The 27,336-nt window shown below is 39.2% G+C and overlaps 1 protein-coding gene across 1 annotated transcript in view; it reads right to left on the bottom strand.

The window, feature by feature from the left end:
- Positions 1-27,336, bottom strand: part of LOC134619749 (CCR4-NOT transcription complex subunit 3-like) — a 43,351-nt gene that overhangs the window by 13,416 nt on the left and 2,599 nt on the right. Inside the window, exons 2-9 of the mRNA XM_063465579.1 lie at positions 22,101-22,163; positions 15,255-15,322; positions 13,194-13,268; positions 10,535-10,624; positions 7,443-7,571; positions 5,732-5,827; positions 1,181-1,309; positions 745-835 (exon numbers count right to left, since the gene is read on the bottom strand). Of these exons, the coding sequence (XP_063321649.1) occupies positions 745-835; positions 1,181-1,309; positions 5,732-5,827; positions 7,443-7,571; positions 10,535-10,624; positions 13,194-13,268; positions 15,255-15,322; positions 22,101-22,125 (703 nt within the window). The 5' untranslated portion in view covers positions 22,126-22,163. The remainder of the gene's footprint in view (positions 1-744; positions 836-1,180; positions 1,310-5,731; positions 5,828-7,442; positions 7,572-10,534; positions 10,625-13,193; positions 13,269-15,254; positions 15,323-22,100; positions 22,164-27,336) is intronic.

Below are 27,336 nucleotides of genomic sequence, written 5' to 3'. Positions count from 1 at the left end.
TTTGGTGAAAACTGCTTTATTTGAAAGGGTGGAGTGAGTGCAAGAGGAGAAGATGTGGGGTAGCAGCCACAGGTAGGATTCGAACCTGCACCACCTGGTCTCAAGGCGGCTACTCATCTCACTAAGCCAAACTGGAGCAGAAGAAACTGAAATTTGTGCTGAAAACAGGTGGAAAAGCTGAACTTTCTGCTAAAAGGAGGTGAACTTGTTGAACTTTCTTCTGAAAAGAGGTGAAGAAACTGAAATTTGTGCTGAAAACAAGTGAAAAAGCTGAACCTTCAGCTGAAAAGCTGAAATTTTTGCTGAAAATAGGTGAAGAAACTGAAATTTGTGTTGAAAAAAAGTAAAAAGTTGAACCGTTAACTGAAGAAATTGTTGCCATAAGCAGGATTCGAACTCCCGCTCTGAGAACGGCTGCTCATCTCACTGAGCTAAAACACAGCCCACCCCGGGGAGCTAAATCAGCGAAGACACTTGTAATGTGGTCCCAATCATCTCAAGGGGCCAAAAAAATGGCATAAAAAGCTTAATATTTCAAAAAGTATAAATGTTACGAGCGCCAAAAGATATAGCTGGCATTAGCAGAAAGAGCAGAACAGTTTAAAATTTGAATGGTGAAAATCGGCTGAAAACTGAGGGAGTTTTCAGCCTCACGGCATTCACACAATTACACAATCATTATGTGTAAAGAACAAATAAAAAGTGTGAATTCAGAAACCAAACCCCGGTTCCTTCTCTACTTACGAATGTCCTCCAAATCCAGATCGTCATAAAGAAATTCGTTCTCCTCAAAGTCGGGATCCTGCGACGAGTCTATATAGTACTCTACGTCATCCTGAGGAAAGTGCAGATAGAAGGGAAAGTTACAAGAAAGCTTTGTATACGACATTTCTTAAATTTTTCGTGTGGCAGTATATAATAAATTAATCTGATGAAGGTTTACACTTTTTGTATAAATATCATTTCATTTAGTTGATGGAAAAACAAAGAAAAAGGCCGTAAAACTAATTTTTAGGAAAAGTTTGGCACACTAAATAACTTAGACTAAGTTATTTCTGCAAGTAACACCCGAAGAAGATCTTGTGGACACAAACTGTGCCTTTGTACAAACATTTAGTTGCTGATTTTATGTTTAAAACTGAGAAAAGGACAGAAAACACCAATCACTCTAGCCTCTGACCTTGATCTTCCTGATGGCTTCCACCTGCACAGAGTCGTTGTCCAGCATCCTCAGTATCGTCTCCAGCATCCGGATATGGTACCGATGCCTCTCAATGAATTTCTTCAGCTCTTCGATCCGGTCCTGCTTCTGTACAACCAGAAATAGGCAAGGGGAGAAGAAGAAAAACAAAACAGCATTGTAAGTAATGTAAGGGAGGCAACACAGGCCCACAATCAAACTACTTTTTAATTTGCTTAAGTCCAAACATTCATTCTTTGTTATGAAAATCTCTTAACATGCTAGAGCATGCCAATTCTCTACATAAATTATTTACTGTTGGACTAAATGGAAAAAAAAAAAAAAAAAGTCCAAATGCATATCTACCATTGTTGCAAAAAGAAGAAGAAGAAGACAGGGAAAAAAAATAAATAAATCATGTTACATATTTAAAAATTCAAACTCGGAGTCGGAGCATTTGACAGCTATAAGGCTGTGTGAGCGTAACATGCTGCTACATGTGCACTTTATGGCTTAATGTATCATATAGGCTAGCTCACGCATAACTGCACCTCTTACTTCAATATTTAATATTTCTAAAGCCTCATACATATTCTGGAGCTCTCAGACATGTATTGTGTTTCTTTGTCCAGAGGTAAGTTCAGATAAAACTAACACACCCAGATACCTCTGAGGAATAAAAGAAAAGAGTGCACGAGCAAGCTGGGCTGATGTGATTATAACAACACAGCAGCTGTTAAAACAGACGGTCAGGACTCTTATGGAAATGTTTGGTGTGGCTGCTGGTGCAGGCAGCCAAGTGTGGCATGTTAATGTTTCACCTTAGTGCAATTTAATGCTGCACCAGAACACGTCAGGAGCATGAACAAGCCTCCAACATACACCTGAACTCTTTGGCCTCCTGTGCCACAGCTACAGTTGTAGTCAGAAATTTACATGTACTTAGAAGCATGAATTTAATGAGATCATCTTTGTACTGTTCTTTTCCAGGGTGGAATCATGGTGCAGCACACATCTTTAATGAGTTTAACAACAATCGGCTGCACAAGTTTGTTTTCTCTAATCCACACAGCCTCAAAGATATGAAGGATTTGTTTGACAGCACTTACTGCATTGAGCAATACTCAGAACGGGAAAATCCAAAACTACCCCATGACATTCATGTCCACGATGAGTATGCAGACCACAAGTGTAATTAAGAAATGGTCCAAGCCTGGTTCCCCCTGTACAAGTGTATTTGGCTCTCACATTAATAAAACAAATTTTTTGTTTCCCTATTTTGATCCCAATAAATCCTTAAAAGACTCAAAATATAATGTATTGTAATGTTAATCTAAAAAACAAAAAAAAAAAAAAAAAAAAAAAATAAGTCGTGAGTTTTGTGTGAATTCTTCTGTCCGGCTACAGCAGTCTGCAGCAAATGTTACTCAAACAGGGGAAAAGTGCATTTGTTACAGAGTATTTTCAATTGCCGATTAAAACACATTTGGTGCTCTAGTAACTATTTGGGGCAGCAGAACAAAATAAACAGTGTGTGTGTGTCTGATGTTAATGCAGCAGTATGTATCGGAGCACTCGAGTTTTTAATAGTTTCTGGACAACAAAAGAGCCGGAAGAACACAACACCCTCACAGTGAGAGAGGAAAAAAGACATCAACAGAGGTATCCTGTAAATTATAAAATAAAAAAAACATGTTAAAATTTTAGTCATGAGCTTCTTTCATCCAAAGAGAACAATAAGAAATATTTATACTGCCGGTACTTCCTCTTTGTGCAGAGTAGCCTGAAATGTTTCTGAGCCTGCTGCTTGAGCACATGCTGCCAAAACACTTAAACCCAGAATGACAAAGATGATTTAAAAAAAAAAAAAAAAAAAAAGCAGATGCAAAGCTCTGGCTTCTATTGCTCTTCGCTTTCAAGGGTCCAAATCCTGCAGTCTGATTCCTGCATTGTGCCTCTGATGTTCAGACCAGTTTAACTTAACTTAGAAATCTTATGTGATAACTTGGTAAGATAAAATGCTCAGGCAGTTCACACTGAGATCATCTTTATTGCCAATTGTATTTAGGTATTATTATAGATTATGTGGCAAACTCTAGGACTAGAAATCAAATTTGCAATTTTAACGTGGCATGGAAACCAATTAAGGTTATGAAAAACTGCAGAGTCAGTTTTTGAATTGTGCTTTATGTGCATATTGTCGTCACACTAGCAGGATGACTCTAGGGTGGAAATTTAAACCTTCCATAACGTAACGTAATAATTTGTCCTTCTCCAGATTGTGGCTTAAAATAAATAAATAAAATAATACAAAAAAAATTTTTTTGTCCAAACTGAAATTTGAATCTGCTCTTTATGACTGTACCTGAAGAAGCTGGGTACTATTGTGCCTTATTACCGGCTGGAAAAGGCCACTGTTCTCTATTCTATGTGCTGCTGTTAAGTGGCCATCCACAGACATATGTTGCCACATGTTTGTCCACAGATGTTCTCATTGGTTGATTCTTAATTTTTGTTGTTGTTGCTGTAGTAAATCCTGCCAGTCCTGCGCTCAGTTTCACATCTTCTCAGCCACTAAATCTTTGTTATTGGGAATTTACTTTTACCTGAGAATTAAATATAAATATATAATAATATATATATATAAAAAAAAGTATATAAATAAACATTCACTGGCCAATTCATAGGTACACCAGTTCATATCTAATCAGCCAATCACATGGCAACAACTCAATGCTTTTAGACATGTAAACAAGGTCAAGATGACCCGCTGAAGTGCAAAGTAAGCATCAGAATGGTGAAGAGAGGTGATTTAGGTGACTTTGAATGTAGCATGGATGTTGGTGGCAAACGGGCTGGTCTGAATATTTCAGAAGACACTGCTCTGCAGGGATTTACCCACATGAGTATTTACAGATAATGGTTTGAAAATGCCTCATTGACCCCAGAGGTCAGAGGACACTGCTTCAAGGTGACAGGAAGGTAACAGTAACTTAAATAGCCACTCGTTACAACCAAGGTATGCAGAAGAGCATCTCTGAGTGCACAACTCCTCGAACCTTGAAGCAGATGGGCGACAGCAGCAGAGGAACTCACCAGGTGCCTCTCCTGTGAGTTAAGAACAGGAAACACCACAGTGCACACAGCCTCACCAAAATATGTGTTCCTCCATCTGACGGGTCTCAATTTCTGCTGGAATATTTGGACGGTGAGGGTCAGAGTTTGGCATAAATGACATGAAAGCACAGATCCATTCTGCGTTGTGTCAACAGTTCATGATGGTGGTGCAATGGCGGGGGGCTGTTTTCTTGACACACTTTGTAGTGTTAAATTGTTTACAGTCAGAGTATTGCTGCTGACTATGTCGATCCCTTTACGACTACAGCGTGCCAGTCTTCTGATGGCCTCTTCCAGCAGGATAACACGTCATTTCACAAAGTTCAAATCATCTCAAACTGATTTTCTGAACATGTCACTGTCCTCAGATGGCCACCAATCACCAGATCTCAATCCAATGGAGCTCCCTTCTGGGATGCGGTGGAACGGCAGATTTATATCGGGGAGCTGCAGCCAACAAATCTGCAGCAACTGTGTGACGCAGTCAATATATGAATCTATGCCATGAAGAATTAGGGCAGTTCTGAAGGCAAAAGAAGGTCCAGTTCAGTATTAGTAAGGACCTATTAAAGTGGCCAGTGCAACATGCAACATGTCCTAATAGGAGCCAACGTTGTGGCCTATAAACGTAAGATTTAACCAGAACCCCTCTTTATCTCTGCACACACTTTGTAGTTTTTTTTTTTTTTTTTTAAATTCATCCTTTTTGCATCTTGAACATTTAAAAATCAAAGTACAAAGCATAACAGCAAGAGACCCTGTGTGAAGATTTTCATACCAAAAGAAATTTTAAGCCTTAAACTTTTTGGTCTGAAAACCAGAATCTTACAGCAGCAGTACAGTGCAACACTGTAACTCTGAAGATCTCTGCTGAGAGAGACGGTCCTACGCTTTTGGCCAGCTAAACTAACCGCACAAGATACAGATAAAAATAAACTCCTCTGGGTCTCATTTATGAAACGTCCACGGCGAAAAATTCGTGCTCACAACTAAATGTGAGGCGAACAAAGTCTGCTGCAAACACTTTCTGTGACATAACAAAAGTATTTTCTTCAGCATGAGCTATAAACTCAAACATGGAATCTCAAAGTTTTCATGCTTTTTGCAATATCTGCACTCTGCCATCTAGAGGTTTCTCTATAAATGAGATCCCTGAAGAGGACTTTAAACGAAAGCCAAAAGAAAGAAGAAGTCAGGAGAGTTGCCCTTGTCTGGACAGAGACAGAAGATGAATGGAGGACACACTATCTGACCTCTGTAGCAGAGAGGGAGATAAAAGAGGAGAGAGAAAGGCTGCAAGGCTAAGGCCGGCTGACCGAGCGATCTGTGTCAGCTGTAAACAGACGAGGGAGAGGGCTGAGAGAAAAAGAACCTCGACAGAAGCAAGTAGAGAAGAAAATAATGAATGAATCAGAGATGAGAGCACACACTGACCTCCTTGTCTCCTTTCTTTTTTCTCGTCTGGACTGAGAGAGACTCCACTTCGCTCTCAAACTGGTCCACCTGCATGTTCAGAGTGTCTATCGTATTCTGTGCAAGAAAAGACATTAAAAGTTGACAACATGGCAGAGGTGTGACAAAACTCAGCTGGTTATTAGACCTTTAACTAGATAGGCTCTTGAAGTAATTTATCATTAAAATCTTTATAATATTATTTATAATATTTGCTGCCATTGTAAACCTTGCATGACATTAAAAATCAACTCTTTGGCGTTTGGAATTATCGGCTGACGAAACAAACCATGTTTAGATGCAGAAGTGGCTTTTTAATAGTGGAAAAACGTGACTTTCTTTCACTTGCTTATTAAGTAGGTTTGGATAAGTTTAGAAAACTCAGGCTTAACATGTAAAAAAACACCAAGTATTAAACTAAAAAGCCTCATTCTGCTGTTAAGATTACAAAAGGCAAAACAAAAGCAGGAAGTCATTGAGTGTTTAAAATCGTGCAGCATAAGTTTTTCCATAATGGAGGAATTTTTTGGCAGCCACACCTGAAAATGAGCCACAGCCAGAGCTGAAGGATTTCCCCAAGCATGTACTAAAATTAAATTAAGCAGGTTTATTAAATTAGATTTCATTTATTCAATCAAAATTGATATTTTTGTTCATAAAATGCACAGAAAAAATTTAAAAAGATTTCTGTGAACACAAAACAAAGACAAAAAACCAACACACACTGTTGGACACCAGTCTTATTCCTCAGCCTCCTAGTAGATAAACCTATAGTCTCAATTTCAAACTCCTGCATCTCATTCTTGAGTTACCGCATTTACAAACTTGTGTCCACACTGCCCGCCCACCCGGCAGGGTAACAACAATACCCCAAACAGTGTTTGACAACTGAGGGGTAAAAAAAATAAAAATAAAGGCAACATTGATTTACTGCCTTTATTATAGAGGGGCTAATATACATACAAGTTTAGTCCCACCATTCTGAGACTTGGGGGAAACCCCCATTAAGTCTAAGATGAAATAAACAAGTTTATAATTTGTTGACCCAATGAATGCCAAAGAGTTGATTTAAAAAACAAAAACAAACCCATCAAATGTTGACATTTTCAACCTGACAAATAAGATAAATTATTCATTAACTATGTGATTCGCCGTTTTAACAGCTCTGCTCAAAATCAGCCTTTTTACTCTGATGATCAGAATGACGACACATTTTATAGAGCGCCAAACACAAGTACGGTCATGTTTAGAAATGGCTGTCGGTTAATGGGAGTCTGTTCTTGTCGAAAGCCGAGACGGCGTTTTGTTTTAATTTTGGTTTTAGTTCCACCTGATCTCACTTTCAGTTCCAGGTTTCGCTGCAAAAGAAAATTAAAAACAATTCAAGCAGAAAACTTCCTCATGAGAGACCCAACCTGTGACACATGAACTGAGCCGCTGACTCAAATTAGTTTCTGCTTTTGAGAATAAAAACAGATTTCACCACGGTGTGATTCGACTCGCCTGTTCTGCTTTACAGCAGTGGTTAAATTAAATGGGTGATTAGACTTACAGGATTAGAAAGTACTTCTCTACACAAATTAATGTGACGCTTGACAGCATTTAGATGACACTAATCTGGAAGAAATACTACTCTTCCTGTCACAAACCATTTCCCATCTTTCGTATGACAATATTTGATTATGAAGCTCACCGTTAGCCACGTGCCGACCTCCTCCTTCTCCCTCTGGGCTGGGTCCACCTTCTGTGCCAGACCGAGCCCTTCTTTAGAGTATGCTTTCGTCTTGGTTTCTCTTTCCACTACCTTGAATCGCTCCATTTGCTGCAAGTAAACAAAGAAACAAATAAGAAGCTGATCAGCTTCAGTTTTTGGGGATATATTGATCTTCACAAACATCTAATTGTGCCCCTAATTGTGTCTTATTGTGCCCCTTTATTTAAACATTATTCCAACTTCAGTTAGATTTTACTTGATTATCATAAAAAAGGTTTAATTGCAGGAAAAAATTTCAAGAATTCAGATTTAAGACATTTAAAACAATACAAAAATCTGCCATCATATTATCACATAAATGTGGAGTCGAGTCAACCTTCTGCCCTAATTTTGTTTATCTTTTGTGTTTTAAGGTTAACTCAGGCAAATCATTTACAAAAATTAGGTGACTAAACAGATATGAAGAAATGCCACTGATGCATTCATCACTCAGTCTGTACACAAAATGTCATGCAGCTAATATAGAGCACAAAACTGCAGTGACTCAATCAGACCAGCCATGATCTAAAGAAACGCCTGCAAGTCCAGATGCAGGGCAAAACAGCACAGACTCACTGAGGAGCTTAAATGCAGCACCTGGGTGAGTAACTGAGTCTAACTTAGAGGGTTTATCCTAGAAGCAAGAAGCTGCTGCTGTGACAGGATTGTTAGTTCAGCACTGTCACCTTATTACAATCATCCATAAAATGTGTAGATGAGCTGTCGAGCTCAGATAAACTGCACAGCAAGTCTTTAACATTACGCTGCTGCTACTCGGCCGTTTTTAAATATCTTTGTTTGTGTTTACACCTCCAGCCACCGGATGGCGCTTCTTTATATATGCTGCTTAAATGAGTGCAGATAAAAGGTGTGCAGCACAGTGGTGACAGGTGCTGACTATTAGAGGAAAACACTTTGACTGTGACACACTACAGAGATGAGACAACCAGTGGATAGATTTATGCACGTGGAGTAATGTGGTTCTCTTTTGTTTCATTTCACAACTTCATATGGACACAGTGCCTGAACAAATGGAAATAAATGGAGCTCTGGAACTTTAAACCAGTTTAAATACATGATCATTTGAACTAGACATGAATATTTCATTTTTAAATATGAATTATTATTGCTACTCCCTAATACAAACCAAAGGTTTGTTCTTATAATTTGTTTAACCCTTTTTCAGGGTTTAGAGTAATCCTCTATAAAAATGCAGGGTTCATAATTCTCTAAACACCTGACATTATAAAGCACCCCAGTTCACCATCACCACAACAGTGAAAACCATCTAAAAATGGCATTACAGTTGTACCTAATAAAGTGACCACTGAGTGTGTAGAACTGCAGAAAATTTCATTTATTCCACTGATTTCTTAAATAATCTGAACACCAACAAAAGCGTTGCTTTAATAAATGTAGTTCTTGAACTCAAAGAGCTCTTGAACACCTCATAAATGGGACATATTGTCTGTGACTGAATGTTGTTAAAGTCTCTTCTCTGCCTGCAGCGGTTTCAACACCAACCCTGCATTCAAGGCTCTAAACTGCAAGTTCATCTTGGTCACATTTCTGTGTAAACACCCAGTAGGTTGCGAATGATCTTTTGCTGTTGAGGCAACATGTTTCTAACAAGCTCCCTCCGCTTCCTGCAGGACTGTAATTTCAGGTCAACCAACAAAACCGCAGGAAAACTCGAAAAACGTCTAAAAGGGACCTCTGCTGAGTTGCAGAGGTCCCTCATTGTGCAGGCAGGTGGCTCACATTCAGTCCATCTCAAAAGCTCTCATCAAAGGCTCACGTGGCTCCGAGGCCTGAAGGACAGGTGTTAGATAGCCGAGCAGATGAAAATGGGCGCAGCTCTTTAATCTGAGCCAGTAATCTAGGGAATTATTTTGGCAACACATTCACACCATTTGTTTGTTGTTGAGCTTCTAAAGGCGGCACCGTCTGTGTGCATTTGAAGGTGCAGTGAGAATTTTTACAGCAATAAAAAGGAACATTTAAGACCTTTTCAAAACTATTTTAAACAGAAATGTAAGATTAAAAAAAGAAACTTCTAGCTCAGCTGGCATTTTAAGCACTTGAAGGCAATGACTAATGAAAAAAAACAACAAAAAAAAAAAACAACACAATCACTAAACTCAAAAAATTTGCAACTTTCCATTTCCACAAACTAACAGGCAATCTGCTATCTGGGAAAACTTTCCTTATCTTCCTCAGTTACAGCCACTGTACTGCAAACAATAAACGGACACTCGGTTAGGACTGAGCCTCGGGGAATTCTGTTTCTGGACATTGTCTCTATTTTTTTTTCCAAGACATAAGTTTTAAGCACTCCGTAACAGCAGCTGCCTCCTCCAGCAGGAAGACACAAAAACAGATCAAAGTGAATTACAAACTCACTGATCCTAATCTGACTGAATATCCTTGGGATACACCACAAGCCTGATCTATAGAGAGACCATCTTGTGACTTACTGGACCCAAAGGATCCATTTCTAAAGAGCTGGTGCAGCTTGTGGCATGTGCTGCATTGTCCTCAATGAGAACTTCAAGCAGCATTATTCAGCAAAGACCCAGTAAAGACTGATATCAGTGATTAGGTTATAGTAAGTGGTCATTTCTGCTCCATCCATCTTTTAGAAGGATAAAAATTTACTGACAGAGCTGGAAAAATATAAAAAAGCAAAAATAACTGAAAACAATTAACTGTTTTCTTTAATCCACCCCAAAAAAATATAAACAGGTAAAAATAAAGATCAACAGTAACTAAAAACATGCACTGTTTTTCCATTAGCTCTTACTTGTAAATATTACTGGGGCCAAATATTAGTGGATAACTGCAGGTAAATGGCTCCATAAACACCTCCAACCTTACACAACTTTCAATTATTTGGAAAAAAAAGAAAAAAAATCTCATAAAACTGGTTTATCTGACTTTTTTTTCCAGATTTCAAAACAAATAGTCCTCCAGAGTGTAAACAGGCCCTGGAGGACATGTCATAATGACCTTCATCCTCAGTTTCTACTTACCGTTTCTATGAGTTTGCGGTTTTCTACTAGCTGCCTTTTGTCTTTGATCTCGTTTGATGCCACCCACGTCTTGATCTGGTCTCGAAGACGCTGAGGGACCAGAAGAAGAAGGAAAAAGAGGGGGGGACATAGCAGGAGAGGAGGGAGAAAGAGACAGAGAGATACATCAGTGAAGTCTGTGATAGGAGCGCAGCCTCCTCTCCAGCAGTCATGGGTGGTGAACATGATGTCTGCATGCAGCAAACAGGCTTGGCGTGAAGTTTGGTCCTCATGACAACACTGAACATTTCAGGCTGAGCGAGATGATATTCAATACTACGCACAAACACACACACACACCTTTATGTGTGGCAGGTTAAATGATTCAAGTCAGCAAACATCTCAGCCTTCACAGTCCATTTTCAGAGACGTCAGGTTAAGATCAGCAGCTTCTGTCTCACCTGCTCACTGCTGATTGGCCACAAATTGAACCCAGTCACACCTGGTGCTAAAAGGAGTCAGGATCTGAGTAACGATAGCCCCGCCTTAAACTCAGTGTGACTTCACAGAAGTCACAAAAAAAGAAAAGAAAATCAACTCAATCATTCCCAGAGGCCTGTCTCTCCAGAAAACCTGTGGAAAGGTCACCATGCTGTTATCTAATTTTAAAAGATAATTCTACTTTACTTCTATCTGCTGTTTTTTCCCATTATTGTGGCAGCTGCAGCCCTATCAGTCATGCAAACTTAGAAACGAGGATATCAGGGTAACAAGTCCAAGCTGAATCAGTTTTTACAAAAATCCTTTGAAAATGTGAGTCTGACTGAAAATAAAAAGAGAAATTAGCTGTCCTTATGCTCCCTGCATTGGAAATAGCCACCTGAACATTGGTGCCATCTAATAATGATCTCCTCCTTTCAAGAAATCTATACAAAGAAAGTGAAGAGAGCAAAGGAAATATGGCCCACGGAGTGACAACAAGAGGACAAAATACACTGAATAGTTAATTACAACCCAGAACAAGTGAAAACAGGAGGATATTCCTACGTGCTCTTTGTATTTTTAAGCTTTTCCTTATTTTTTGTTTGTGTGCTTGTAAGTGAAAAACTTGAAAGCATGATGAAGCGAGGAGAAGAAACAAGAGAAGTATGCACATACAAAACCAGACTGAAGAGGCCAAAAGAGCAAAAAGGTTCCAGCCAATTAGTAATTAGTTATTGTTATGCTAAAACAGTCATTGCTATATGTGACTGAGATGCTCTTGTTGCTATAACCTGTGTTCTTGTCTTCAGGCTGGAAATGAAGCACACAGAGTGGCATTTTCCTACTTTCACTGCCGAGAATAGAAAGTGAACAACATCTTTTCATGTTAAGGCACAATAAACTCAGAAATTCCATTGGAACAAAACAGGTTATGGTGTGTCGCTAAGTGTGAACTGAGGATTTGAAGAGCAGAGAATTGTTACTTTCAGATTTGATTTTCACAGTGTGCATAAAATGCTTACACAGCTTTCTCCACGCCTCCAGAAGTTATTTGAAGTTTCTGTGATTCCATTTTTTGTTGTACATTTTAGCAGCATTACAGGACTTTAACATTACCCCGGTCTGCTTAAAATACACCTCGTTAATCAGTTATCAATAAAGGGAGGGTCTGCGTGGGTAATCTCATCAGTGGTCCAACCCTTTTGCACCATTTTGATTCAGTGATGTCAAAACTTGTGCGACCTGTGGGCGGTTCAGAAAGCAGAGTCGGTTGCAGAGGTGGAGGAGTTTCAGTGGAGGAGTCTCTTGCTCCTGCAAACGTGGTGCTGATTACAGGATGCATGAAAATAAAAGCTATGAAAAAAACAACTCTAATCAGGCTCAAGTGTTTTCTGGCGGCGCCTGACGTGTTTTGAGTTGTTACAGTTTTGGGTGTATTCCCAGCTTCTTCATTCAGTAATGTCACTGAACCTGTGAATTCAACTCAAGTTAAAGGTTTGCTGACTCAGGAAGGCAAACACCTACGTCACACCAGCGTTTCAGTGCATTTTTAATAACCGAATGGCTGTTTTCCTGGTTAAAATCTGCAGACTTAAGAGACACTGTCCTGTTGATTCAAAAGATATACTGATTTGTGTCATAATATAGACTACGGAGAACCATCATTTAACAAATCTCAGGAGGTCTCGAAGGATTGACCAGATTAAAACACTCTTTAAACACCAACTTCCCATAATCCAGCAGTGGCTTGGTGACAATCACTGGATCTTCCAGCTTGATGTAGCACCATGACACTAAGCAAAAGTTATAACTGGCTTTCAGATAATCAAATTAACATTTCAGACCCACTGCCAGAATACTGCACAGATCTTACAGCTTTTGGTCAAACTGTAGGTGAAAAACCTCTAGAAAAAACAATGGTTGCTTCCAGGAAATCTGTTTACCCTTGCTGATGACGGCTTGCATGCTGGAGGGGTTTTATTGTTTGTTTTTTAAGTTCAACATGACAATGATATGTCTGTCTTTTAATGGAGATTGCTTTTTGACTTCTCTGACTTTTTAAACTTTGGAATTATTTAAAGTCAGACACATCTACCCTGAAGTTATACTAATTTAATCAGCTTTGTGGGAGCACAGAACACCTCAAACAACCTGTCAGTGGAAAAACTTTTATTTTCTGGTTTCCTTTGTTCCTTACCTGTAGCTTTTTAATCTCTTTCTTGAGGTCTGCTTCATATTTCTCCTTCTGGTTTGTGTTGGCTGCATTGTGAAGCTGCAAAAAAAGAGAAAGAGAGAGACAGAGACAAAGGGTCAAAGCTGAAGCGCAGCAGTACACGCCTTCATTTTCAAAATGTATCATACTAAAAATCATCCAGTCTGTTGAAAGCTTTACAGCCTGCAAATAAAGCATGTGATCATACTCTTAAAATCACAATTATCCTGTTTAATTAGATTAGTGCTACTAACTGATTACATTTGTTTCAATAGCAAAAACAACAGGATTAAGTAGGAAAAAAAACATAAACCTAAGAACTAAATGAGTAATAAAGTGAGACATAAAACTGGTCATCCAAACAAACATGAGTATTTATGAAGAACACATGCTTCTGGAAGGTCATAAGGAAATGCAGCAACTGCCAACAGCACAATAAAAAGTGTATGCAATGAAGGGAAAAAAGGCAACTGGGATCTTTGTTAACTGATGCGCTAATGACTTTGTGCCTCTTTATTAGCAAAGCCGATGTTCACTGTGGGCCTTTGCGCTGCTGTGCGCTCTGGGCAAAGCATCTTTTTAAAAACAGCTGTATTCACTTTGTTTATTATAAGTATCGTGAGTATTGGACATCCTGTTGTGGTAATGGCAGCATTTATTAACTACTAAGGTTAATAAATGCAGGAGTCTGATGAAACTAATGCAGCACAGACACATTAGCAACAAATAGCCTGAGAGGGAGAAAGTGTACCCGCAGAGCCTGAATGATAACAGATGGAACGAACAGTCAATAATAATTGATTACTTGGTTGGCAGAGAATCTGTGAACAATAATTTAACGATTAATATATTTTTAAGACCTTTTTACAAACATGCTTCTTGAATTCTTCTTTAAAACTGCAAACAGAATATTGTCAGGACTGTGAACACTGATCACAGAGAACATCACGGACCTCATGTGGAGAATTTGCACTTTTTCTGAACATTTTCTAATATTAGACATTTCTTGTTTTTTTTATACCTTTGTAGACTACGCAAAATAAATACATTCAGTAAATATGGGATAGAACTTGACATCGCCTTACCCCAGATATATACTAATATGATGCATGCATGTTTTTAGATAGGCACTGATAGGTAACAGAATATAATTTAGAACCTTTTGGGGTAATTTAGAAAGTGTCATCACACAGTGTGTCCAGCCATACCAGCTTTAACTGTAGCATATGTTGGTCACGTGGGTTAAGCAAAAGGGTTTATAAAATCTATTTATTTTTAAAAAGTATGAACATATTATTTTCTGTTTAATGTATTTTCAATATAGATAATACATTGGTATGTATGCATAAATTAAAATATCTCTCTTAATTGCCTATGAAACTGTGTTTGAGACAAAAATCCAGGTTCTCAGATTCTAGTGGTAACATCTGAAGCTGTGTAACTTAGAAATGCACGTTGCTAACCTACTGATAACTTAGCACACCACCCTCTCATTCAAATATGGTCGCACATGCTTCCAGAACCAGCATGGCAGCATCCAACATGCTATAGCGAAAGCTTCCAAATGCAGAGTACAAAACTAGTAGGTGATGTCACAGTTGTCACCTCTATATTTATTAGATACAGTCTATGACATGCAGTAATATCAGCCTTCTTTTTTAAGTGGCAACTCGATTTACAGTTATAACAGCTAAGTTGTTTAATGTGTCTTACTGGCATAATGTTAATGTTAACCATTTCATTGCTGTAAGTAAACTAAATTAAATATCATTTGGTGCTTTCCAGTCGTTATAGTTTCACTTTAGTTCCTCTTCATTTGAAAGTAAAGCGTAAACTCCTCGTCTCCTCATGCATGCAAACCTCCACATACACTCTGCTGTGCTGTGAAAAAGCTGCCAGACAATCACTGTGCCACAACACCAATTGATTGCAGCATTAAAATGCAATTATCCCCTCATCCCTACCATGACTCCATTGCAGGATATCTTTGAGTCGAAATGAAAAACAGAAAGTTGCAGTCCCAATAATATGATGATTGTTTCTTACCTTTTGCCAAATATCCTCAAACTGCTCCACTCCCTCCGCTACTTTTTTCAGACATCGATCTATTTCACCTGAAGGAGACCAAAAAACAGAGCAAAAAGTTCATATAAAGCATGTCAGACATGTATCTCAGGTCTAATTCAAAGAAGCTGTTATAAGCAGGTCAAAGCCAAAACACATGATTTCTTCATCAAAGTCATTTCATAAGAGGTGGGAAGAACAGCTCAAAAGCACAAGTATAAATAATAACGGATTCATCACGTCAGAGCATCACTGACCTCTTTTTTTAGTTAAACTGACTTGTGTTTAAACATGTATGAGATGTAGTCATTAGCACAGAATAATAAAAAGAAATGTGTCATGTTTGGGAAATTATTTAGTATATGAGCACTGACGCTGCCGATCATGGCTCTAGCTGTACTGGTTATTTGATTAAAACCAGAGTTTTTTCTACCATCATTATATTCCTGCTTCCAAGTTTGAGGCGTTTTGCTCAGCAAAGTGGCTCCTGCTTAAAAACAGGCCACTGGAGCGCTGTTTTGTGTCGGGCACAAAGAGAAGCGATAAATGCACCATATAACAACAGGGCACTTAAAACTGTGGCTGGCATCTCATGAAATATGCATATTGTAAAAGGCACATTATGCTCCTGAGCAAGTGGTGGCACATATACAGCAGCTAATTCCCAATATCTTAGAAATGCAGCTCCATGAATAGCGTGTGGTGGATGTTTAAAGAGTCAAAAGCGATTAGGGAGTGACAGAAAGAGACAAACACGTCTAGATTTAGGCTCAACAGATTTACGTCTCCCTTCCGTGGTCGCACGGATTAGCTCGTGGCTATCAAATGTAAACAGGAAAATGCTTGCAGTCTAATTTTAACATTTCTGACCTGGACCACATCAGCCTAGTCATTCGGCTTTTTACATACCGCAGAGGAATGTCAATGTAAGTCCTGGAGTGGAAAATCATGATATGCTCACCCGTATCTCATCCAATTACTGCTTTATGTCATAAAAATCACATGGTTTACTTGGTCAGGGAAAATCAAAATCATCATAAATGTACAGTCCAGTCTCATAGTAGAATTTTAAATACTATTAAATATTTCCTGAACCTAACCATTTATGTTTTTAAAGTTTCTAATGACAATGAACAACATAAAATATCACAGGCCAAGTGTAGAAACTGGTCCCGTGAGAGACTCAAACTGTGGTCGCTGATGTGAGTGGTGAGATTCTTCACACCACCACCAACCCCTTCAGCCTCCAGCCCCATCATGCACCTTTTTCCCATTTAAAAGTGGAAAATATTCATTTAGTGTACACATGACACCAGCCAGACAAACGGTTGTGTTCAGGAAAACAAAAATAAGGATGGGAAAATTTGTTTCCAGAAACAAAAATCAGCAGATCAAGGGTGTGACTATTTCACAGACTGTAATAAAATGCATGCACATGTGAAGTGAGGGAAAAAGGTCTGCCAAAAACCACCACACCTCCTAAACAGATATTCCCAACTTGTCATGTTTCACATGTATTTCCAGCAGCACCATGAACACACCATGATGCTCATTTGGTAAAGTGGTAGTTTGTACACAGCCATTGAGGTTTCAAAATGCAGAGTACAGAAACCAGCGGGTGACATGACAGTGACTACAACCATGTTTTATGGACAGTGTTTGAGCTCGGTACTCTCTGTGTCGGTTAAATTCTTTGCATAGATCTGCAAAACAGGGGGACTGTAAATCCCACATAAGACCGATGATAAAGCAGGTTATGCATTGGGTATGTAACCTTGATAAGTTACTACTGCATGAGTGTGTAGCATCCTCACTTTTTCTGCCTGTCAACTGTGACATCTGATTTCTAAAACCCAAGGCAGAGATGGAAAATGCCCAACTTTAAGAAAGAAAGTGAGATTTCACAAGCAAGGGTGACGACTTGGAGTCTCTAGGATTCAGCTTGCAACTTTAGCTTTTTACCTTCATAGTATTTTCAGAGTTATAGACCCAAAATACATAAGAATGGAGGTGAAATTTGTCCAGTCCAAAGCCCAGATACACATGAGTGGTCGCGTGAGAGAAAGCACCCAGCACTGCCAAGTCAAACATCCAGGGAGCAACTGAAAGTACCTTCCTCCTATTCTCCCTCGTGTTTTTGATCCTTCATAAGCTCATAAGTACAGGGCATATCAGCGTGAAATTTTGCAAGCTAAAAATATGTTTACACTAACTCCAAATGCTACAATCACATTTTTGTTTAGCAGGATCTTTTACTATAACCAGCTTGGGACATATCAATATTATGGGAAATAGCAGATTTCCATTAGCACGGCTGCATGCTTAACTCAGGATATGAATGGAGCTCTGTGCTGGGTCCACCCCGCCTCTCGCCCTACGACAGCTGGGAAAGGCTCAGGCACACCCACCACCCTGAACTAAATAAACAACAACTGCACTAATTTAATGTCTATGATGCAGAGTAACAGAAATAAGCACTGGTACCCTGGATATTTGATCTGTTTTCTGATAAGTCACAAGAGAAAGCTATGAAAGGTCTCCTTTCGCCTACATTTTTATACCAGGCTCACATATTAGCCATAACTGCCTGAGAAATGAGTCAAAATGATTGTATAACAGAGTGATGTTTAAATATTTAAAAATTCCATAATTTAGACATATTTTCATAGTACGAAAGTATGAAGGCAACATTTTGATTTCATACCCTCGTATTTCTAATCTCTTAAAAACATCAGACTTTTATTTGATCCACTGTGTGTTTGCTAATGAAGATAACAGGAGTGATGAGGAAATAAGCAGCAACCAGTGAGGTCGAGAGAACCCTGCTGCTGTAGCCAAGTTGTGTGAACAAACTCCAGCTTGAGTCTGGCCTTAAACAGCCTTGATGTTAAGATACTGCCGTGCCTGTGTTATTTTTAGATGAAAGTCTACCTCCTCTGTAATAATACATTACAATTTGACAGAGCCGGGGCCGTGCTGGTGCTTGATCTTTTCTTACTCGTGACAACATTTTAGGTGGATACGTATGTGGGTTTTTGTTTTTAATGTGACAGCTGTTCAGCCGGAGAACTCACGGGAATCTCATGTGATAGGATGAGTGATGCTGAATCCTGTCAAAAAAGTGTTTTTTAGCCTGCGGCGACAAGCGTCGGCTGGAAAAAACCATCAAAGTTAAAGACATCGACGGGGAGGAGAAAAAAAGCCTCGAGGTTTTTTGGTATTCACACAAAGGTCTGGGTTCAGGTTACAAGACTTGTTGTGGTGAGTGTCAGAATTTTATCCCAGCATTATCATCCAAGAGCTGTGAGTGTGGTAGTACTTGTTTAAATTTTCAAAATAAAAGTATAGAACAAAGAGCTTGATACATGCTCTAGTTTCTGTGAAAGTGTGTCAGAGCAGTGAGCGGACTTTTGCACAGATGTCTGCCGGCGTGCACGGATGCAATGTCACCCTGTGCACAAAAACAGGCAGAAACATTTTCACTAGACCAAAACAGGAACTGCAAAGAGACAGAAAAATATATGAGGGAAATAAAAATGATTATACTGTGTGTATACACAGTTCACTCAAAAATTTAACAACAGCACTTTGACCCTGCATGTCAACATCAAGCCTGAAAATTTCCTTGCACACCAAAGTCAGTTCCTGGATCCAGAAAAAATATCTATTACATATTAGTTTTTTGATTTTTTTCCTAAAACATCAAAACAGCGTCTCCAATAATGTCTTATTTCAGTTTCTATGGTTATTTACGAAGATTTGATGCGAAATGGATTTCTGACTCCAGATCCAAATCTTAAATACATAAAAATTCAATTTTTTTTATTTTTATTTATTCAAATAACAAACCAATCACGCAACTTTCCACACAACCTTCCTGGTGGAGGTAAAAATAGATAAAATATGCAGTCAGGAAGGATGTGGAACTTTTAAAACAACCCCGTTCACCCCAAAATCAAATTTACATATCTTCCCTCTGGCTTGTAGTGTAATTTATCCATTCAAATTACTTTGATGCGAGTTACCAAGCTTTGAAGATATCAGCTGTAGAAATGCCTGCCTTCCTTTGAATAGAATCAAAATAGATGGCACTTAGCTTTTAAAAAACAAAACAAAATCTTTGAGGTGAAAATAAATCATCATGACCTGGTTATTCAGAAAACTCCACAAGTTTCATGTAGGAACCTTCTTCTACCTGCAGTCTAGACGCGCCAAAATAAAAAGCTGCCTGACAACAAGCTTACATGGCAGTTCACGCTATCAGTGTTTAGACCTTGGTAAAATCTAATCACTGATGGATACACACTTCCTCCTGCAAAGTAATAATGTGCATAAATGTAATTTTCAACTGTCCTTTTAAATTTCAACTCTGCCCAAGACAAACTTGTACAGGCCGAATTAACTGTGAGAAACCTCGGCAGCTTTATAAAATGATCCACTAAGGATCTTTCTATCCTATCCTATCCTGCTCATTCTATTACATCTAATAGACAGAGACAGCAGGTAGAGAACAGTTCCTACATGAAACTGCCCACAACAGGTTTTGTTTTCTGAGTAACTGGGTCGTGAGTTTTTCATATTCATTTTTTGGCACACTGAACTAACACCAAAAAGCTAAGCACTATCTAGTTTGATTTTATTTAAAAAGAAGTGTTGGTAACGCGCATCAAAAATCATTTGAATTTTTACCCAGTGACTCTGTTTCTTACCCACGAACTCCTCTTGAGTAGATCTGGATAACTCACAGATCAAAATATTACCTATTTATCTTATGTGCAGATTTTTGCTCCCAGGAATACATGTCAAATATAAGTACCTACCAACGTAATGGTACATATATAAGAGAAAATAAAGTAAAGCAGAATGAAGCCCTATTTAAGAAGATCGATATCAATGTGCTTGAAGGTTTTCTGTCCTTATCATCAAGTTATGTTTGGAATCCATGTTCAGATTACACAAACTCAACAGAAGATGTGCATACACACTTCTAAGAGACCCTACTTTGTAAAGTGGTTAGTTCTGATGTACAGTGGAGGGCAATCTGAAACTTTCAGGCCATCTGATTTAAGCAGGCAAACAGGTAAGCAGGTAATTATGTTATTGGCATCGATGAGACACTGTCAATATGTGACATATTGAAATCATGTTTGAATTTGCGCTTGTTTTTTGCTTCACTTTCACTTTGCGATCACGCAAACTGTGAATAGAGAGCGGCAGCACTGATTGGTGAGTGACAGATTAATTGCGCACCAATTCCTCTGACATCGTCTTATCACTCATTAGCTTACTATTCAAACGTGACAAGTGAAATCTCCTGCAGCAAGCTTAAACATGTGATAGAGGTTGATTGCGCAGAAAACCGCTGATCATTATGCAAGTGCCTGTGTAAAAGCAGATGGATTTACGCAGGAATTTTAGTTCTGCTGAGCCAAATAAGACAGGTCAGGGTGAAGAAGGGACAGCCAAAGAAAAGCCTACCACAAAACGGAAAAGATCTGACAAATCAGACTATGAGGCAAAAATAAAAGCGCAGCTTTTTTGGTTTCATGGACAAAACAATTTCTGCGGCTGGAATATGACAAGCTAAATAACATAATGTTCTGCCGGGTGTGTCTTGAGTTTCCCTTGATTTCTGAGTCGACAAGCGCCTTTGTTACTGGGACCAGTAATTTTAAGAAAGACCCCCATTAGAACCCATGAGAAATGCAAGAAATGCGTTATTGCTCAGTCTGCAGTATCTTTCCCAGAACAAACGCCAATTGCAAAAAAACATACTAAAAATAAACCAAGCACAACAAGAAGTCCAGAAGAAACGCAGAGGAAAAAGCTGTTTAGAACAGCGTGCTATGTTGCAAAGAGTGAACTACCTTTGGCAAAATGTAGCAGTCTTTGCAAACAAAGCAAATGGCCTAGATCTTGGTTCCACTTACCTCTTACCCGTGACTTCAGTGGAAATTTCAGATTCAGGATCTGACACAGACTGATTCATGTTCTACACAGTTCTTACAAGTTCATAGAAATTTCTGATCAATTAGAACCAAATATTTGAGTTGATGACTGTAATTTTTATACAGTTGTTGTAATTTGTGTTTTAACTATTTCTTTAAGGATGTTTTATTACAAAACAAAACATCCATCAAAAAATTGTCCTCTTTTTTTTCAGGCTACTTAAATTTATTTTGGGCTACCAAAAACTGAAGAGTGTCTGCCCGAAGGGCTACCAGGGATTTTGAAATTTTGCGAGCCCTGTGCACATTAAACTAATCATCTGATGCTCCCGTACGTATTTTCTTCTGTGCTTTTATTTGACACAGAACACATAAAAATGTGGTAAAACAGGTAAATCCCCCATGCTTTAGTTAAAGCTAGAAAACCAAACCCAGATTTATTTTAGCTTGCATGTGAAGCCAAACATTTCTAACCTGGCAGGATGAACGCTTACGTAACTCCACAAACAAGCTGCTTGTGAGCACATGTGACTTTTGTTTACAAGCCCTGGCTCTCTTTTAACCAAGCACTGTGATGTAATTAAGGAAATAAACCAAAGAAGATTTTCCACTTTTGGTCACAAAACAAACTGCTTGCCAACGAAGCAGGTATAGGTGTGCTCGTACACTATTTATCTTTTTCCGGTCAGAGTGACACATCGGTGGAGTTTATCACAGACAAAACATCAGGGGACTTTCCAACAGCAACACACATAACACAAACTCAGAGATCTTCATTGTAATTTGTGGTTAACCTAATCCACCTGGCACCTGATCATCTCACTAATGCCCTTTTACACACGCACATGCATGCACACACACACTCAGGCAGAAATCTCACCTTGAAGTTTCCTTTTATCGGCCATGACTGATGACTAGGATGATGTCTTCATGCCTTCTTTCACTGCAGGGAAAAAAACAGGAGTCTGCATTAATAAATCCCAGGATAGGTGTCACAGAGAAAGACTAAGAATATAAAAATGAAAGGAAGCAGGATGCAGAGCGATGATGACTTGTGGAAAGATGGATGGATTGAGGACAGAGGGAGAAATGTGGACACAACTGTCCTCATTAGCTGCTAAAACTCAGTTTGGTTCTCCAGTGAGAACCTTTGGTGAAGAAGCCTCTTTAAAGGATGCAAAAGTCGAAATGTTTCTGTGGGTGAACCTGTGGAAGGATCATTAAAAGTTCCCGGTGCCTTTGTTTGTGATTTTTGAGGGCGTCTCACCCAGTGACTGAGGTGTTGACTTACATCTGGCTCTGGCTCTATGCTGTTGTAATTATGACTACTGTACAGGTCTCCTGCTGGGAAGCATCACTCCAATCCTGACTCAAAAAGCTGAATTGAGTATCAGTAAAAATGTGCCAATCTATTCAAATCAGTTCTATGTTGTTCTGCGTTTGCCTCACCGTGTGTCAGCAGCAGTGCACCAGTTGTTAGCACGAGAGCAAAAGGAGCACGGAGGAAACTGCAAGCAAAGGGTCGACAGTCTCGAGGTATTTCACACCTGTGATGCCAACAGCTTCTCTTTGTATGTTTGTAATAGTTTGTGACTTTACTGTAAATTGTGGTTCTCTTCTTCTTATGTTGCCCTGCTGAAAAACAGTGTTTTTGTTGGCAGCACACTGAAATCCCGCCACTTTTCTGCAGCTGAAAATCGAAAAAAGCAACAACAAAGTTGACAGCCGCCATTCCAGGGCAGACCTTTTGATTCAATCTGACTCAGCAGTGATACCTAACACTGCTGTGCTGAGCAGATCAGATAGAGGTGAGCAGGTACGACAGGTATGGCAGAAGAGCCGTTTATGAATATAAGTGGCTTCATCAAAAACTTGGCACGCTTGCTTTGAGCATGTGGCCTCCAAGGTTTTCATAGCAGAGAGACACCAAAGTCATTCCTCACATTTCTTCTTCCTAAACTCAACTGATGAACTTCATTAAAACATACAGCGATTAAAACAAAAATCTCTAATATCTCCAATGATAAAACAATTAGTTTTATAATGAACGGTTGCTACAAAGCTCTCCTTTTATCTTATATTATGAATCAAAGGTACCCATTGCCTTTACAGCAATGCTGTAAACAGTGGATTATCCAGTCCCCACCGCCTCCACCTCTGAAATAAATTAAATTAAATAAATAAATAATACAGATTACAATTACTGGAAAAACTAAACCATAAGATGTGGACTTTTGCCATAACCGAGCAGCCCTAAAGCCCTTCTGCATGCAGTTACAGTTGCAGGTGGCCTCTGTAGATAAAAATGTTTGGAAAGTAGAGCTCATCAGTCAGCACAAGAATAAATATAATACCAGCTGCAGGCCTTCAGAGACAGTTTACTGTAAATATAAACCTGGCATTAAGGTATTTTGTAATTTCATACTGTCATAGTACTATGGAAGGTCATTTAGGGTTCCAGGTGCCTCGAGGTACAACTGACTGCAGATAAATGATAAGAATGCCTCCAGGTGGATAGCACTTACTTGAAATGCCAATACAATGTAATAACTGCACATTTGTTTTTATGAATTTCTTTTTCTTTCTGTCAGATAAATACAACCTTAATCAGCTCAGCACTGAGGTTTTATTCATGCTGTGGGATCATAATTTAACTCTACTTCTGCCCCTTGATAACATAATATTGTGTGATAACCTGTTTTGACTACAGCTGCACTAAAACACTAAAAGCAACTCAAAGCATAATGCAGGAACAGAGGTCTGATTAAGAACCTCATCTCAGTGCCTCTCTCTGGTTACAAACACTAACAATTAAGTTTGCTTTAAGGGTTTATATATGACAAAGTCATTAAGTCAACTGTCAGTAATTAAAGGCGTTTATATACATTCACAAGTGAGTGAACAGTGAGTGAGTTGCTTTAAGCTCATTAAAGCAATCAACACCATCATTGTTCGTTAATATCGGCAGGGGAAAATGCAATCAGTGAGAACTAATTTGACTGCAAATTGGCACAAGCCAGAGGAGCACTTAATCAGCTGCAGAAGTTCAGATTTGATACCCAATCTGTCGATGAAGGACGAGCATTATGTGCTATTATTCATCATTACTGATCGCACAACAGGTCAGCCTCACGGTCACTACCAAAACAATGCTGTTTTCTGTTACGGATTCACCAGCACCAGTGGCCAGTGTTTACCTGTTTTTTTAACAACAATTTCATTAGATGGCTCAGTGTTCAATGATTTATCATCATGCAGATTTATTTTTGTCCCTGCAAAACAACCAACGGTCCTGTCCATGAGCTCTCCTCACGTAACAGTCCTTCTCCTGGCATCTCCACACGGTCGGATATCCCCGTGCTGGTACTGTTCCCAGATCGCCAAAACTAATGTCCCAGGTTCAACACTGCAAGTGACCAAGCGCATTGTTGTGATGTCATAGTTTTGCAACAGAGACACCATCACACCACATACCAAACCGCAACTCCATAACTGTAACTACAAACACAATTTAAACCCAAATGCCTGCTTTCTCTGAATTTTGTGGACACTGGCAGATTTTTTTTCCAGGTCCCAAAACTATGACATTATAGCAATATGATTGATCATTTGCAATGTTAAACCTGGACAAATATAGTCCAGGTTATATAGTCAGGAACAGCACCAACACGGGAACATCAGACACAGCAAAGCTTCCTGTGATGCCGTGTCTCGCTGGAGGAGCTGGACAACCTGCACACACCTGAATGGGCTGCAGGTACTGCCTCATGCTACCAGCAGTAACAAAGACCCTAAAAAGTTGGGAGGGCTAAGCAGAGAGCAATGGTCTGCCATCACCACCTGCTTAAACCATTCTCTTTTTGGGGGTCGTCTTGTTGTTGATGCTCCAGTGCACCTGTTGTCACTTAGATTTGTACCAAAGCAGCTGAAATGGATTCCCGGTGGTGTATGCTTCCTAATTGGACGGACTGACATCACTGAAGTTTAACTTACTTTATGTAAAGCCGGGCTGATCAAGTTTTCCCTCGATTTTATAAGCAGCCAGCGAGAACAATAATGTATTCAATGCTGATTGTAAATTTTCTTGATTTATTAATTAATTATTATAAGCCAATCGATAGACAACTGTAAGTCTGAGATATTGGAACCATTTAAGTACTAAAGTAACACAGTGAATCAAACTCCAAGAGCCAAAAATGTTATAATTATGATAATAAATGTTTAGCTTTGGAATGAAACAGAAAACAAAAAATTTTCTTTTCTATTTTCTAGCAGGTTAAGAAGTCAAAACCTTATGATAAGCAGCATAATCGAAAAAAGCCACACACAGATGAATATAACTTCAAAGACATAAGAGCTGCTTCGTTGATTGGACACCCATCAAATTGAGAAGATGATCCTCATGCCTCAGAAAGCGACCAAAAGTACACTTAACAAAGTCAAGTAAGGACAGGCGGTGCAGACATGTTATTAATGAGCAGTCTGAGGTGAGGCTGAGAAGATGCTGTGTCAGCTTTAAGGCACAAACTAGCAGCACGCCACTTGTCAGGTTCGGACACGGGCCATTAAACAAAGGCATATGTGACGACGCCGGCGCTGCGCAGAGCTACTGTTTGTGATGCTGTTTTGACACATAAGCTGAGTGAAACTAAGAGCTACAGAAAAAAACATTTAAATTTTTATTTGTGTTGCAGGATGTGTGTCCGAGACAAGAAGTGAAGGCTCTTGTGGCAGCAGGTTTGACCCCACTGTTCTTAAAATGCAGATTAGGAGGAGATGAACATTTCATCAAAATCAAAACCAAAAATGACTCCTTTGCATTGGATCTTGTTTTAATTTACTTTTTAAAGGTGCACCACACAAGATTTTTTTTTCTCTTTGCATGTTTCTACCATCTGACACGTTTTACTGTTCTGTCAGGTAGGTAGTAGTGCATTCTTCTAACTTTTTGGTTAATGACGACTAGCAAACGTTCCCTGGTAGTAGCATTGCATGGTAAAAATGCATGCAGCCTAACTTTTTCCATTTTCAGTAGGCTTCAAACACCTTGCCTGTGGCTATCTGCTGATACAGGGTACTGATCCAGTAGCAGAGTTATATTAATAAGCTCAATCTCAGAGGAAGAGACTGCAAGTCATTCTTTTTGTTCAAGACAACAGCTGAAGTGAAAGAATTCTAATCGAGTTGAGGCGCTTTATGTTACCCTAAGTGTAATAAAAGCTTTCTAACCAGTGTGAAACCAAACCAACATCATTCTAGTTTCTACATCATATAATGACCAAACATAAGAGTGAAAGAGTGAAGCCAATGCATCGACTCATCTGAACTTTTCAGTCACACTCTGCAGTTAAATAAAAAAGGTTTTGCAAACATACAAAGAAAAGCTGCGGTGTACCAGCCATGAAACACCCCCGAACTGCTGCTGCTTTGTTAGCCTCCTCCATGCTATGTAAGCTCTGTCAATAGCAGCTACTGTCATGCACTGAAGTAAATACAGAACCACACAGAACTGAGGTGAATGCGTCAGCCCATAGCATGCCATCACTGACATCAGATCCAGCTGTTATAGTCAGGATCAGATCGATATCCATCCCTAACTCCAACCCCACCAACTGGTGACAGTATCGTTCTTTTGCTCTGGAGATCCACCGCGAGCTGAAGCATCACTAATCAGAACCCGAAGCAAGTGAACAACTGGTGCTCCTACTCTGAGCTCACAGAAGCTATAGAGCAGAACATGATCAACCGCTACCAGCTGCAGTCCAAGTCCATCCACAGGATGAGGAACATTGAAGAGGCAGCAAATATCACTATTTATTGTCTCAAAGGACACATTAGTAATCAACTGACATGACCTTTTCAGGGACGATAAAGATAATTAACAACCAAGATTGGCCACCAGTATTTGGTACATTATTACATTTGCAGTACAAAACATAAACATTTGGATATTTGGAAAATATAATTTTTTTTTAAAGATGGCTGACTATTGTTGCCAAATGATGACAGAAGACATCTTACAGCTGTTTTAGCCTTCTGCAATGACAGCCTATAACGTAACCTATGCTGACGCGCCTGCCAGCATTCATGCTTGTACGTGGTGCATTACACGTTAA

The sequence above is a fragment of the Pelmatolapia mariae genome, linkage group LG22 (assembly GCF_036321145.2).
Source record: "Pelmatolapia mariae isolate MD_Pm_ZW linkage group LG22, Pm_UMD_F_2, whole genome shotgun sequence".
Lineage (NCBI taxonomy): Eukaryota > Metazoa > Chordata > Actinopteri > Cichliformes > Cichlidae > Pelmatolapia > Pelmatolapia mariae.
Note: the sequence above shows the minus strand (reverse complement) of the source record. Positions and strands in the feature narration are given on the sequence as shown.